Source organism: Poecilia formosa, unplaced genomic scaffold, assembly GCF_000485575.1.
Source record: "Poecilia formosa unplaced genomic scaffold, Poecilia_formosa-5.1.2 Scaffold0, whole genome shotgun sequence".
NCBI lineage: Eukaryota > Metazoa > Chordata > Actinopteri > Cyprinodontiformes > Poeciliidae > Poecilia > Poecilia formosa.
This window is the reverse complement of record NW_006799939.1, coordinates 7,058,214-7,072,761: the sequence shown is the minus strand read 5'-3', so window position 1 is coordinate 7,072,761 and position 14,548 is coordinate 7,058,214. Positions and strand designations below refer to the sequence as shown.

At 40.5% G+C, this 14,548-nt stretch overlaps 2 protein-coding genes across 6 annotated transcripts in view; one reads left to right on the top strand and one right to left on the bottom strand.

Moving 5' to 3' along the window:
• Positions 1-2,889, bottom strand: part of mms22l (MMS22-like, DNA repair protein) — a 17,882-nt gene extending 14,993 nt beyond the window's left edge. Inside the window, exons 1-8 of one of the 2 annotated variants that reach the window (XM_007568133.2) lie at positions 2,603-2,889; positions 2,094-2,267; positions 1,787-1,912; positions 1,595-1,647; positions 1,035-1,122; positions 755-926; positions 468-561; positions 258-388 (exon numbers count right to left, since the gene is read on the bottom strand). In XM_007568133.2, the coding sequence (XP_007568195.1) occupies positions 258-388; positions 468-561; positions 755-926; positions 1,035-1,122; positions 1,595-1,647; positions 1,787-1,912; positions 2,094-2,266 (837 nt within the window). In that variant the 5' untranslated portion in view covers position 2,267; positions 2,603-2,889. Of the gene's footprint in view, positions 1-257; positions 389-467; positions 562-754; positions 927-1,034; positions 1,123-1,594; positions 1,648-1,786; positions 1,913-2,093; positions 2,340-2,602 lie in introns of those variants that run through there. The other variant, XM_016680801.1, reaches the window with a different exon arrangement.
• Positions 2,890-3,098: 209 nt separating this feature from the next.
• LOC103151010 (proprotein convertase subtilisin/kexin type 4-like) overlaps positions 3,099-14,548 on the top strand; it is a 215,007-nt gene continuing 203,557 nt past the window's right edge. For 2 of the 4 annotated variants that reach the window (XM_016680995.1, XM_016680937.1), the window contains exons 1-2: positions 3,099-3,832; positions 9,988-10,163. In XM_016680995.1, the coding sequence (XP_016536481.1) occupies positions 9,993-10,163 (171 nt within the window). In that variant the 5' untranslated portion in view covers positions 3,099-3,832; positions 9,988-9,992. Of the gene's footprint in view, positions 3,833-9,282; positions 9,439-9,987; positions 10,164-14,548 lie in introns of all 4 variants that reach the window. The other 2 variants (XM_016680963.1, XM_016681040.1) reach the window with 2 other exon arrangements.

Genomic DNA, 14,548 nt, shown 5'->3' with positions numbered 1-14,548 from the left:
TGGAGCAATTTCAACTTTTTTTTTTTTTTTTTTATTTTTTCATCAATATTAAGGAATTATTTACTTAAAACAAGCTTCTATATCTTGCTGAAAAGTTACTTGTAAGTTAGTTTTGTCTTATTTCAATTTTGCTAAGACATTTGCACTCGAAACTAGACAAGAATTAGTAAGATTTTGTGTTTTTGCAGTTTGTGTAGTAATGACATGAAATCAGCGTCACACTCTTAACCAGTTGAACAAGCGGATCACTTCCCCACCTTGCTGTATTTGCCCGAGGCCAGAGCCGTCAGGTCGCACAGCAGGGAGGCCAGGTGCTCCTCGAACAGACTCATATCGGTCAGGTTCTCCCCCGTCAGGTTCATGAACCGGTGGGCGTAAACCACCTGGCCTGCGGACAGTCCCCACGACAACAATGACTCGACGCGACACACAAACCTGCTCATTCGTTTTGTGTTCCAGATCCTTACCTTGCATCTTGTGAGCCAGCACATGCAGGATTTCCAGGACTGACCAGTGAATGTCAAGATGAAGGTGCAACAAATGCCAGGAGGGAGGAAAAATCTGTGGGTAGGATTGGAGAATTTCAAGCTCTGGGTCAATAAAAGAGAAATAAACCGAGCTGTGGGAGGTTAAGCAAAAAAAAACAAAAAACAACAAAAAAAAAACAGTTAGTTGCAATCACTTTATATTATTTCCTTTGACTCATCCCATACAGTGATTTTTACACATCATAAATTCCACCCAGTATTTGTACCTTCCCGTGGTTTTGCATACTGAAGGCTGCCTGTACGCCTGCGGGCAGGTCTTTGAGTCGTCCTGTTAGGAGAGTGACGGCGAACAGTTCCTCCAGCAGAGCAGAGGGGAACTGCTGCTCCAGCTGCTCGTAGGGATGAGACTGAGCTGTGTCCAGACACGGATCGAAGTACCTGCAGGACGACGGGCAAAGCAAAAAAAAAAAATCCAACATAAAGCATCACAGGCAAGTTCACTGAACTATGTTGATTAAAAAAAATATATACACATATATATATTACCTGTGCAAAAAGACTTTAACATACTGAAGAAACGAAACACACTGCTGCCGAAGGTCCTCTGATTCATAATGCAGATTCCCTGCTTGTCCTAAAAAAAAGAAAAAAAAAGAAAAAGTGTAAGCAGATATATTTAACGTAACATTATATCTATAGGAAAATGTCATACATATCTAAATCCCAGCATTGAACGATACATATTTATGATGCCTTCCAATCACATTGGAATTCCATTGTTTTGTTTATTTATTTTGGATATTTTAAAATGTCTCCCTGTTCCAGTGTTAAATGTCCATTAGAATTTATAGTTTATTGATCTTCAAGAATGTGTTCTCACATTATTATGCCATTACTGTTATATTACTTGAAAATGGTCTCAAAACGACAATATTATCATTTATCACAATAACTTCTGGGACAATTTATCGTCCAGCAAAATTTCTAATCCTGACAGGCCCACTTCTTATTACTTATTCAAGTTAATCTTGGTGATCTTGTGCTTATTCTGAAATCAAAAAGACAGTTTAAGAGGGATTTTTAATTGTATTTCTAAACTGACTTACCAAAGTCATGTGAACTCGACTGAACCAAAGTCTCCAACTTGTAAAATGTTTGTCTGAAATACAACAAACCAGAGTATGAAGGAACAAACGGGCTTTCCTAGTAAAATAATTTCATCATTAAACCTCTGGTCTAATAGAAGACAGCATGCAAAAAACGAGTCGGATCGACTCGGGGTGATTTAAATTCCCTACCGAAACAGACCAAAGAGCAATTTGGTCGACTCCACCAGCGCCGTTTCAGTAACCCATGGGAAGCCGAAAATCTCTACCGTGTCTGTCTCAAATTCAGCAGGGGCCGGGTCAAGACGCAGCAGCAGCCTGCAGAAGGGAAGCAAGACCAACAGACTTTAATCACAAGTTTGCTTCGGTCAGATTAACAAAATCTCAAGCGAAAACTCAATTTTAACTGGCCACACTTCTCCGTAAGAATGTCAGTGTTTCTAGCAGGCACAACAGATATGCTTTGTGGTCAAGCTTGAGCACCGGATGTTGACTATACCGTTTCAGGGATCCCCGTCCAAGGTATCCCTCAGGGGACAGAGCTGCAGCCTGCTCATCTTTAGCTTCAAAGCAGCTGAAGCAGGGCGGTCGAGTGGCCGACAGGTCACACTGGCTGTCTGCTGCAAAGGGGGACACTGGTGGAGTGAGGGACTCGCTGAACTCTTCCGCCATGCTGTTGGTGGACCATCAGTGTCAGGTATTCACACAAACACGCAGGAAATTACAGATTACATTTAAACATGATTAAAGCTATTTTAATTATTTGCTAGACAAAGTACAGCACAACATGAAATATGTAAGATATGACAGTAATAGAATAACAACCAAAGTCAAAGCGTCTAAAATGAAATACTTATAACCAGCACCTTTAAAAGTTTGAAATAAATTCTCAAAATACCTTTTAAAAGCGGCCATTTTTGCAACTAAACGATTTTACATGCGTATGTACGGTTTGTCTAGAGCAAAAACAAAAGTTTCAGATACCGTTTTAATGAAATGCTATCTTACCTTTGACTTCAAACTCTCCTTTTTTATATATATTTTGTGGAATTACCACTTTAAATTAAGGCAAAAATGAATAAAAATTGTCCAGTCGTCATTACTGTTGTTTTGGTTTTCGGGCTCTCCCGCGCCTTGATCATACGCATGCGTTAATTCTCCTCGCGTCTCCTGATTGGTCAGAAGTTTCAACAGGGGTGTGACTTGCCCTGTCTCGGAAACTTGACAAGAGGTTTCCCTGCGGAGTACTTCCTTTATCGCCAGTTCGTTCAACGAGATAACGTTTAGCTATTATTAGTATTAAATATGTTAAATAGCATTAAATATACTAGATAGCTTTCCGTTTGAGCCCCACTGGTCCAGGACATGACAAATCTAGGTCCTTAAATATAAAGCGACTGAATTTATTTTCCAATTTACTTGAAACAGGATAAAAACTAAGAAGTCAAATTATTTTCCATTTAATGACTAGGTAAAGATCTACGTTTTTATTTTCCTTAAAGTCTGCATTATTTAAATGAAATATAAATGTACTTCTGATGTAGTACACACACAACAAATAGCGCTCTTTCATAAAACGGTGTGTAATAAACAGCACCTACTTGTCTTTTAATCATGCTATCGCAAAACCAATGGGCTTATTTGAAATATAGGCCACAGGACTTCGAAATGTCAGAATTTCATAAATTTTCAACCCATTTGTTACGATACAAGTGCACCTGTTTAGGACATGTAGGTTTATAAGTCAGTCTTCCTTGTCTGAGTGCGAGGCGTCCTCCCAGCCTAATTCAACATAATGCAGCAGTTATAGCAGAATTTTAACCACGCAGACCCTAATTTCCATATGCAGATCTGTCTCTCCCAGCCGTACCTCTCGCCATCACACCATTTCTTGCATTCTAATGCATTCTCACATCTTTACAAAATCCCCCCCTCTCTCTTCCACCGCACGCCGAGGATGTGCTCCCTTTTTCAGTCCAGTTAAAACCCTGTCATTTCTTCCCGTGTAAGCCTAATTGTCCCAGCCACGAGAGCCACAATAAAGCAGGATGTTTTGCATGGTTTTACTTTGCATCTTTTATCAATACGAGTCAGTGGAGATCGTAAAGAGAAGAAAAAAATGGACGCGACGGGAATCTTTTCTTTTCTTTTCCGTGTGGAAGCGTCGACCTCCCGCTTTGCTTTCAACAGGAGACTGAAGTCCGTCTGTGAGAAGGCTCTATCGCCTGGATGAGAAAGGTAAATGGCTTTTTTTTTTCCCTGTTCCGACTCTTGCAAACCCGTTCTATCCTGTGATGTAAAGTGGGAGTGAGAATTGAGCCTCTTTCATCCCTCTCTCCCCCCTCCCCTCGCCATCAGTGTACTCTCGTCTCCGAGTGTTTTTTTTTCTCAACATTTTCTGTGTTCCCCTTATTTTTTGCCTGGAAATTCCCCCCATACCCACAAAAAACTTTAAAATAAAGAACTAACTAACAACGTTACCGATGTAAACTTAATTCTCCGTTTTTTTTAGGGGGGAGGTGATGAATTTATAGTCCATATCAACGTCGTATAGCAGCAGCAAAGTATAAGAGGATTGGTGCCTATGCTATGCTGGATGGTTTTAATAAGTTCAGGTGATAACCTAATGCTGTAATTACTTGCACCCTTTCAAAAGGATTTAATGAGCTGAGTGTTAAGAAGAGAGCACTTCTGCTGTTGGAAAATTTCCTCTCTGTAAGATCCAGTATTGCTTGTCATAACCAGTGGTGTTACTTAACCTCAGATTAGCTCACATCCATTGTATATGCGTTGCTTATACTGCTTTATGTCATGACATTTTATTGACCAATATTTGATCATCTGATCGTTGTAATTGTTAACAAGGGTTGCACAATTTTTAGCACTGTTGCCTTGAAGCAAGAAAGTCCTGGGTTTGAATTCCGGTCTGGGGTCTTTCATGGAGTTTGCATGTTCTCCTTGTGTGTGCATGGGTTCTTTCAGGGTACTCCAGTTTCCTCCCTCGGTTCAGAAACACGATTGTTAGGTTAATTGTTCTCTCTGGATTGCCCTTACATGTGAGTGTGTGTGTGTAGGGATGGATGTGTGTCCTGCGTGTTTCACTGTGATGGACCCGCAACCCGTCCCCAGCCTCTCACCCACTGACTACTAAAGATGGGCACCAGCTTCCTTGCTGGTAGTTAGAAAAAGTAATAATTACATTGACAATATAAATGACAATCTGTACTGTAAAGACGTTTAAGGCCAAGTTAAAGGTACTTATGGTCTATGTTATCCCAGTATAGTTGCATTTTCTGACTGCAGCCCATGTGGCACCAACAACTATATGCTACTTTCAAAGCAAATGAAATGGCCCTTTGTCCTCCATTAGTATCAGATCACTTTTACTGGCAGCTATAAAACAGAGATATCCAAATATGATGCAAAGAAGACAAAGGTGCTTGAAGAACATTACAATCTTAACTACAAACAGAAAATGCCAGAAAGACAGGTGGCGCTGAAAGTCCTTTGGGAATATCTGTGTAAAATATGGACAACTACAGTAGTGCTGTGTTTTGTGTACAGTGCTAAAGTGATTCACCTCACAATTGAGAATAAAGTTCTTTTGACGCGCGTTGTGCCCTTCCTGCTCTGGCTGCACAACACCAGGTTTTTTATTTCAGGTAAGATCAGACCTCAACAAGTATTATCACTCGTCTTGAGGCATTAAGAACTTTATGGTACAGAATGTCTTTAACCTCAATGTGGATTAAACAAAAATTCTTTATGTTGGTCTTTGTTATGTCAGAAAATGTCAACATCAGCGTGGCAACCTGCCCTCCTACCTCAAGGTCTGTGCCAGAAATCTTGCTGTGTCCTTTGATCACAGTTTGGTTAAAGTCATTAGTTCAGCAATCACTTACAGTATTTATTCAGCCATGCATTAGATCAAAAATTAAGCCTAATATTTATCTTGGAACTGCCACTGATAGTTTTCAACATCCTGCTCAGATAATTCAAATTGACTTTACACTAGTCTGAGTCAGTCCTTGGTTTTATCTCCAGCGAATTTGACGAGTTTGAAACTGGCGAATAGCATTCAACTGGAAATCCGAGTCTGTTTAAGCTGCACTGAAACAGAGTTTTATTTACTGGCACTTACCTTCATTCTATGTTTCTCTTTTCTGATTATATATTTCATTTAACAAGTACAGCACTTCCGTCAACATGATTTTTTGTAACTTGCTTACATAAGTTCTAATTGGGCTTTCTGGGATGAAAAGGTACAAAACAGTGATGAAATCATTGAGGATTTTCATAACCAAAAACATGTTAATGATGCTAATGCGTTTGCGTCGACAACAACGAAAGCGGTGATAACAGCTGTCTCGAAGCTTTTCATGTGTTCCGGCTTTGAAGGTATGTAGTAAAGCTCAGAGCATCTTTAAAAAAAAAACACACACACACATCGGTACACAACGGCATATTTTTTTTAAGCACCTTTAACTCCTTGGTTTGTCCTCGTAGATCGTCAGAAGCCGCGATGGATGAATGAGCTTCTTGTTTTATAGTACATACCTGCCGCCATCAGACCCTGGAAGTAGACTCGACTTTTACAACATGACCTTAAAACTTAAAAAAAAAAAAAAATGCCGGGCATAATAATGTGAACGTTGTGAAATTGTGTTATCGTACGACCACTTTTATGACCTTTTGGACACCCTTGACAATACAGTTTCACCATTAACTCCTCCTCTTTAAGAACTGCAGTCAGAGGCCGGTAATGACTTTGCATAATGAGTTACATCTCTTTTTTTTGTGATGGCTCTGCTCTCTGAAAGATCTCTGTATTGTACAGAGGAGACTGCTAGTCTCTTTTATCTTTAAAAAAAAAAAAACCTTGTGGCTTCAGTTTGATCAATTAAACTCCTGAAAGGACCTTCCTCCTCTCCCCCCTTTTCCTCCCCGTTCCTTTCCATTCCTCTGCCTGAGAGGAATATAAAGTTATCTGTCTTCCCAAGCGATATGAGGGCGGAAATAAGTAGTTTGTCTATAAAAATGTCCAGGTACTTTATCAGAGTCCCAGTAGGCCCCGAGGGCCTGACACTGTTCAATGTGGCTCCGCTGTACTTCTGTTCCCTCGCTCTCTCCCTGTCTACTTTGTCTCTGCCAGAGGCCAGCTACTGGCTGGGTGGGGTATAAACTGGAGGAATCCCCCACCCCTATCCTCCCTCAACACACACACACACAGACGCATGTTGGATTGACTGGGGCTTGAGCCCCCAAGTGAGGCTATCGATTTCAATCAGCGGCTTGGGAGATAGGAGCTGAGTGATGCTGTAGACTTTAAACAGTGGTCAGCTGTGCCGTTTGTTGTTTGGTGAAGAAATGCCGCAGGAGGAGAGGCTCTTTGCCTCTGATGAGAAGTCGGATAAAGACACAAACAGAATTACTTCTTCTGAGAGATGTCTTCATCTCCTGACTCTGGAGTTTGTTTGTTTTTTTTTTCTCCATGGAAGCGTATTCTGGAGGCACGGTTGCTGAAATCAAGTACGAAACGTCGAGTGTCGTCATTGTGTATACATGGTGGAATTGTGGGACGATATAAACGGCGATCTACAGAGGATAAATAACATCGATGAGGAGTTTCTGACCTGCTTGTGGAGGGAAACAATCCACTGTATTCTCAACATCTGCAAGAAATGAAAATGTTAAAAGCATGCCATGCATTCATATTCCCTTTTACTCTTCTACTAGCCAATCAAATTCCAGTGCAACCATAAATAAAGTTCATATGTGTGTTTGTATTAATCTCAGTTAAGTGAAGGCTTTTGCTTCGTTTGAGAACATCAGATCAGTGGACGCAGCGCGAATGGAGTTATGGAGAAGTTGAAAACAGGGTCAGGCTATAAAGCCGGTGGAGTTTCTCATTTAAAATCTTTTATCCAGTTAATTGCAGGGTCTGTAATTGATTAATAACAATTAATAGCATTTTTATCAAAAACCATATATCAACAAAAGAAGAAACATTTTTAATTCAAAAACAGTTTTTACTGCTAAATTATTGACTAAGTAGACAAATGAACTGAGAGGACATGGAAAACGTGTGAGAAGGGTCTCTGGTCAGAGGAAACTAAAAGGTTACTTTTAGAATTGGGTATAAATAGAAATGTCCTTTATTGTCCCACAGTGGAAACAAATCAGGGTTAACAGAAACATCAGGGGATGTAGGTTCACACAAAGATAAAAAGTAAAAACATCAAACAGACAAAATTAAGAATAACATAGTATACATTAAGGACAAGATTAAAATTTAAATGCACTATGCAGTTGATAGGTCATTTTCAAACATACATAAAAGAACCACAGACAACGTATAATTTTATGGCCGAACTTTTACAAAAGGAGAAGAAGACTCAGCAAACTGCTCCTCCAAGCCGTTCACAGAGCGTTCTGCCCTCTCTCTGCTAGAGCAGGGCTTTTATTTAGGAAAACAAGAGTGTGAAAAGATAAACAGCAAAGACAGATGGCAAGCTCTATCTACACCCACAGGTCATCTAGCCCTTTCCCTTGAGAGCGATGTCTCCCAAGGGTGGAGGCAACAATCAGTTCTCAGGAACACAGATACTTGGTGCCAAAAGTATTCAACACAGACTTTTAGCACAGACAAGAAAATCACGTCAATGCTGGATTAATAAAAATGATAACACAAAAAATCCCCAACACAGTCGTCAGAAATAGTGCACTGCAAACCAAGGAATGTATGACTGAGTAGAATCCAGAATCTACATAATGTCCAACAATATATGAAAACTGAAAACAACAGAGATGTAGAAATAAGAGCAGAAATGTTATGTAAGGTGAGTAAATAAATTTGGCCTACATGCAAAACGCATTAGGTGGGACAAAATTGTAATAGTGTATTACGGAGGTGGAAGCATCATAATTAGCTTCTTGGAGTCAATTAGAATAATTAAAGAATATAAATAACTTTTATACCTTAGTGGGGAAATTCAGCTGCAGCAGGAATGTGAAACATGTAGATTTATACACAATAAAAATCTAGAAACATAAGTGATAATATCATCCTATACAGTAAGGCCAAATATACCACATATGAAATATTGTTATTAAAATTAGCATAGTCTGATTGAGGAAAAAAAAGTGCAACTGAGTAGGAATATTTAACAAAAAATGACAAAATGTGCATGCATGTTTGTGCATAAACAACAGACTATTTACATAAAGTAAAAAAAAAAAAAAAACAGCAAACAACAGCAGGAATAGGAGGCAGTAGACTGTCACTCTAGTTCAACAACAGCTTTGGCCTAGTCCAAGTACAGATAGTGGTAAATCCCAAAAATATGAGAAAAGCAATGAAAAAGTTCAAGGGGTATGAATACTTCTGCAATGCTGCTGAGTTTGCAGAGATATTTTCTTTTAACTACTGCTAATATTACGCATTATGTTGTGAAGTGATTGGAAGTTGAAGCATTTCGTGTGCTTCAACTCTACGTTTGACCGTCGGGTTGGTTAGTTTTATGTGACAAGTGTGAGGCAAACACTTTTTTTTTGTTCCATCATTGTTCAGAAGAAAACACAAGCGCAAAGACAGACTGATGAAGTTCCTGTTTTGCTTAAACAGGGAAGTTAGTTCGCTCAGTGCTGCAGTTTTTTTTTCTTTTTCATTTTATTTTCCCTCCTCTCAGAAGTATTTGCATCAAGGCCAGGAGATTAAACGTGTGGGTTGGGAACTGGAGAGAGCGCGTTGTCTCGCTCGGGGCCCCCCGGTGCCAGAGTTCTCGCTTTCATCGCGCGGGGTGAGAGATTTCTCCTGGACGTTTTTCGGGGCTGTGTGGCTACAGGTGGGTGGCTCACATCTTGTAGGTGGCAGCCGCAGCGGATTTTATATAAAAGTACAGAGGAGGTGGCTGTGGGCAAACTGTTTCACAACTGCCAATGTTCATTAGTCTGCTGCATGGATCCCACACTGAAAACTCACTTTGTGTGCTTAGAGATGGCGCTTAAATTCTGCTGATAATTATCAGAGGTTCCTATGAAAATTCATGAAGCAGCCTTTTGTCTATGTGCGTTCAGAAACAAAGAAGGGAAAGAAATACATTTGTCTGATTACTAGTGAAAATATACATCCGATGTTCATTAATATATAGTACACTGATCACATAAATCCTTATACCATTTTGCTATGAATTACCATTGCCTACATTAATAGTGAGAATACTGAAGTCCCCCCCACCCCCTGTATTTAAAGGTTTTATGCCACTATGTTCAAAAAAGCTCCCAAAATAACTTGGTGATGCAATTACGTCGAGCTTTGGTGTTTTGCCGTTTAAATGGCATGCCTAAGTGCTCATTAAAATGGGATTTATTTGACTTTTTTTCTCCTGCTGAAGGCTTCATGTTCAGTGGATCTTTGCTGGTGTTCTGCATCCTGCTGCAGAGGAACCTTGCGACCACAGAGGGGCATCATGGGACCAACCGCCACGTCTTCTACGCCGTCCAGATGAGAGGAGGCGCCAAAGCCGCCCGAGCTCTGGCCGAGCAGCACGGGCTGGAGTTCATACAGCTGGTCAGTGCATGTTGAAGACCCCTCTTAGGTCCTCCACCTATGAGGCCGCAAAGTAGCAAAAATCCTGCAAGCGTGGGCTATTTTTTTTTTCCGTCTCCTTCTTCTTCTTTTTAAGAGCTGCCAAAGTGCTGACTTCTATTTCCTACTTGAGGGATATCTGACTTTCATCAAATTACAGCAGCATTTCAGAATATTTCATATCTGATCAAAGATGCTCAGAGAAGCGCCTTCACAGACTAAAACACGCCGTACACAAACGCGTGCCCTACACGTATAAGAAGACACATGGCGTCATGCGCAAATACACAAAATTTATCAGGAGGCAGCTCGTCTCTGCTGTGAGAAATTCCTATATGCGTCGCAGGATTCAGCTGGATGCCACTGGAGATGTTTGGGTCTTTAACTGTTTGCCAGAGTTGTAATCTGTCCTGCTGAAATCATTCCATATTTTAATACTCTGAAGGTTACTTTGGTTGTTGAATCTGAAACTGTGTCAGCTTCTTTTAAAAATGGTCTTCATTTGACGAAAGGAAAAAGAGCAAGAGTCAGGTTTTGGTGAGGTGTGTTAGGTTTTTGTTTTCTGTGAGAGAATAGTTAAAGAATAGGTTAACGGTTTTGAGAGATATAGATGTAATTGTGACTTCTCAGTCTTTTATCTGGATCTTCTTAAATGATTCCTCAAATGATCTGAAAAGCAAGATATGCAAGCTGGCTGGAAGCTATTCTCTCATTGTTCTGTTACACTCAGGTAGTTTGAAGTGATAATTGAAGTGATATTTTTTTCCTTAACGTAAAACACATCCTTAACGCCACAGCTTATTGGTATAGACATGTAATTAAAAGCATCCCTCAAAGCAGTTAGGGGTTCCATTAAATCCATTTTTGGCTGTTTCACATTTAAAAAAAAAAACAAAATTTAATAGTTACATCTGGAGTATCGAGGTATGCTAAAGCTTTTAAAAGCACTGAGTATTGTAGAGACAGCAGTGAATTACTCAGTAACCTTACACAATGCACATGGCTCATAGCTAGCTTAAAGAATGTTACTGTCCCTCACTTAAGAGCGACAACTTAACTATTCAGAAGTATTTCCATTTGCTTAAAACAAAGACATTCATAATCTGGAAGCCAAATGAGCACTATCTACCACTCTTATTACTTTGACGTTGTTTTAAATGCACACTTGTCAAACTTTATTAAGCTAACTGGATACCCAAGCAGATAGCTGACTAGCCAGCTTGTTACACATTAGCTACTTAGCCAAATGGAGGTTATCAGTCTCAAGGTATTGGTAGTTATTGGTTATTGGGAGAACACAGGGGTTTTAAGAAGCCATGTCTTCAAACTTTTAAGCTAACATCAAACTTTTCCAATGGTTTCAAGTCATTTTACTGAGATGCCAGTTATAGTGGCTGTAGTTTCTTTTGGCTCAGTCGCTGAGCCTCCCTGCCTCCCTCACTTGTTGAAACTACAGCTTTCCCTCATTTGTAAAAAGAGAAAACTTGGCTGTTTGATAAAATATCTGGCCAGTCACTGCACGAAGGCTTAAAGTACCTCACTTTTTTGCCAACTGCAGTTGGCAAGCTACAAACTGTTAAGCCGTTGAATGCAGGCTAGCTGTCTGGACAGAAATTCTGATTATTTACGAGCTGATCTCAGCTTGTTACACTTGTGTTGCTCTTTAAACTGGTATTCCACACAATAAGCACTTGAAAACTGTTACCATATACAGGCCAATTGAATAAATCAAAATATTATTGAAAAACCCATTTATTGAGGAACTTCGTCACTAAATAAATGAAAGACATTATATAGATTAATTCCACACAGATGGATGTTTGAAAGCCTTTATTTCTGTTAATTACGATGATTTTCCACTTAAAAGTAATATAAAACATGACATTTAAAATTTGAATTTTACATCAATCAAACCACTAAAAAAACATTTCATACAGAAATACAGGCTTAATGAAAAGTATGTTCAATGCTTAAAGGTTGGTATTTCCAAAAAGTGAATACCTACTTTTATATTTTGCTTATGAAAATGACATCTGGATGAAAGATCTTAAACATTACTGTAAGACACAGCATTAACAAAATCCAAACTTCCCCTCTAAAGTTAGATATCATCCATTTAAAAGCGCAGTTTTCCAACCCTTCATTCATTCTCAGATGTGACGTATTGATACGTGCGTGTGCATTCTGACAGTATTGATTGGGAGTGATTGGGAGTGTCAGCCTGGTGTGAGGCTGTGTGCTGCTCTCCCTCTGGGGACTGGGGACGGCAGCTCTTTGTAACCTTGGCCCTGCTGCTCTGTTGCTGCCGCCGCCGCCTGAATCATGAATAAAACATGCCTTTGACCTTTATCAGGAGTATTGGACAGTCCACCCCTGTGTCTTCCTCTCTGCCTGTCTCTGTCGTTCTCGTTGTCCCTCGTGTATCCGCACGGGCACTCCTGCTTTATTCTAGTATTTTTGGTTCATTTTCTTACCCTTTAGTGCCTTGATTTAATTGCAGCTTGCATCATAACTAGAATAAAAATGATTTCTATCAGTTTTGCTACTTTTATTCTGATTTTGAGTGAGGAGGATTTACACCTTGTGGTGTCCAACTCAGCACCAATACACCCAATGATGAGCCTCCCCTTTTCATGATTCGCCCTCGCTCCCACCTACCTCCAGGTCCAATCTGCTGACTGGCTTCCTTTACGTGCCCATCGCCAGAGGCTGATCCTAAATGTCAGCGACACTAAATCGCCTTTGTTAAGTCAAACCTAGCTTAATTGTGTCACCTGTGATTTGCTCCTCGCGTCGCAGCAGATACCGACGTATCGAGGAGAAGCGTCAGGGCTTCACAGTGCGCTCTGATACACGATATAGTTTTGAAAACGTCAAAGCGGAGTGGAAAAAGTCTGACAAGCCCAGTGCCAGCTTGAGAGGATCGTGATGTCTGTTGGCATTCCCGCGCTAATGCCGCAGGAGCGGAATGGGAATCAAATGTCTCTGAGCTGGCACTCAACGCGTTGCTTGGTCTCTTTTATTTTTAGTGTACGGCATCCAGGAAAATGTCATCGGGCGTCGCTATTGTGCAGACTTGACGTATTCCTTTTGTAACTATAAAATGCAAAAAAAAAAATAAGAAGAAGAAGAATAACAAAAAAAGAAAGAAATACAAAAGGAGGAAGACCTGAGATGATGTCTCTATGGCTGCGCAGACAGATTTACTGTGATGCATTGCTGTTCCGGGTTTGTCTGTTCTGTTGATGACAGGATGGAGCTCTTTCTATTTTTGTGTTTTGTTTATCTTCACTTATAGTGCATGTTGTAGTTTGTCAGCAATCCTTTATATTAAACGCGGAATAATCTTACTCCCAACAGGATAGGGGAGCAGTAAATTGTAGCAATGTGATGCATCACTGTGTGTTAATGAGTCTCATCTTCAGTCGTGGCTGCTGTGATGTTGTGCTATCATCACATATCAGTTAAAAAAAAAAAGGAAAAGGAAAAAGAAAAAAAACTCTGTCTGCTCAGGTAATGGCAGCTATCACAGATCCAAAAAGAACCTGATCACAATCTAAAATGGATGATTTTCTGGTCGCCGCTGTATCAGCAACAAAACAACAGCCCTGCAACTCGATGCTACACGTCGATAAAGCTCGCAGGCTTACTTACTCACATTACAGCCGACCCAGTTTGAAGTAGCGCCGGCGCCGCCTGATACGTGCATTGTTTACACGTATTGTTTCTTGCTTAGTTAAGAGTCTGCAAATCCGATTAAAGGGAGATTAGGTGTGCAGTTGTCATTGCTTTTATTTGAGACGAAATCACCACTTTACAAGAATCACACTCTGTGTGTGTGTGCGTGCGTGCGTGCGTGCGCGCGTGCGTGTGTGTCAGACTCTGACTTCAGGAAGTCCCTGGTCTCCATCCAGTGGTGAAAGGCCTCCCCTGCCCTCCACTGAGGTGGAATACTGCTGGCAGATTAGCATGTCATTACCATACCATTAGCATAGCATTACCGTGGCACAGCTAGGCTATCAGCTCATCAAGAGATTCAGACCTCAATCCGCTCCCTGCTTCCACCCCTTTCCTGCACGGCTGAGGTGTGCATTTCGTTGAGTAAAGACGTAATTGGGGAAAAGCTAAATGAAATCACACAAACACTCCGCCATCATTCGGAGGAGGGGAGGTGGGAATGGGCTCTTTCTTTGATAGCTTGTAGCGTTGCACCTGATTCGGAATTTCTAAGGTAGCCTCAATCGGATGCTAAGCTATGTCAAGCCTTCTTCTGGCTGGATTACTTCAGGCTGTTACATTACAACCAGGTGTGTGTGTGTGTGTGTGTGTGTGTGTGTGTGTGTGTGTGTGTGTGTGTGTGTGTGTGT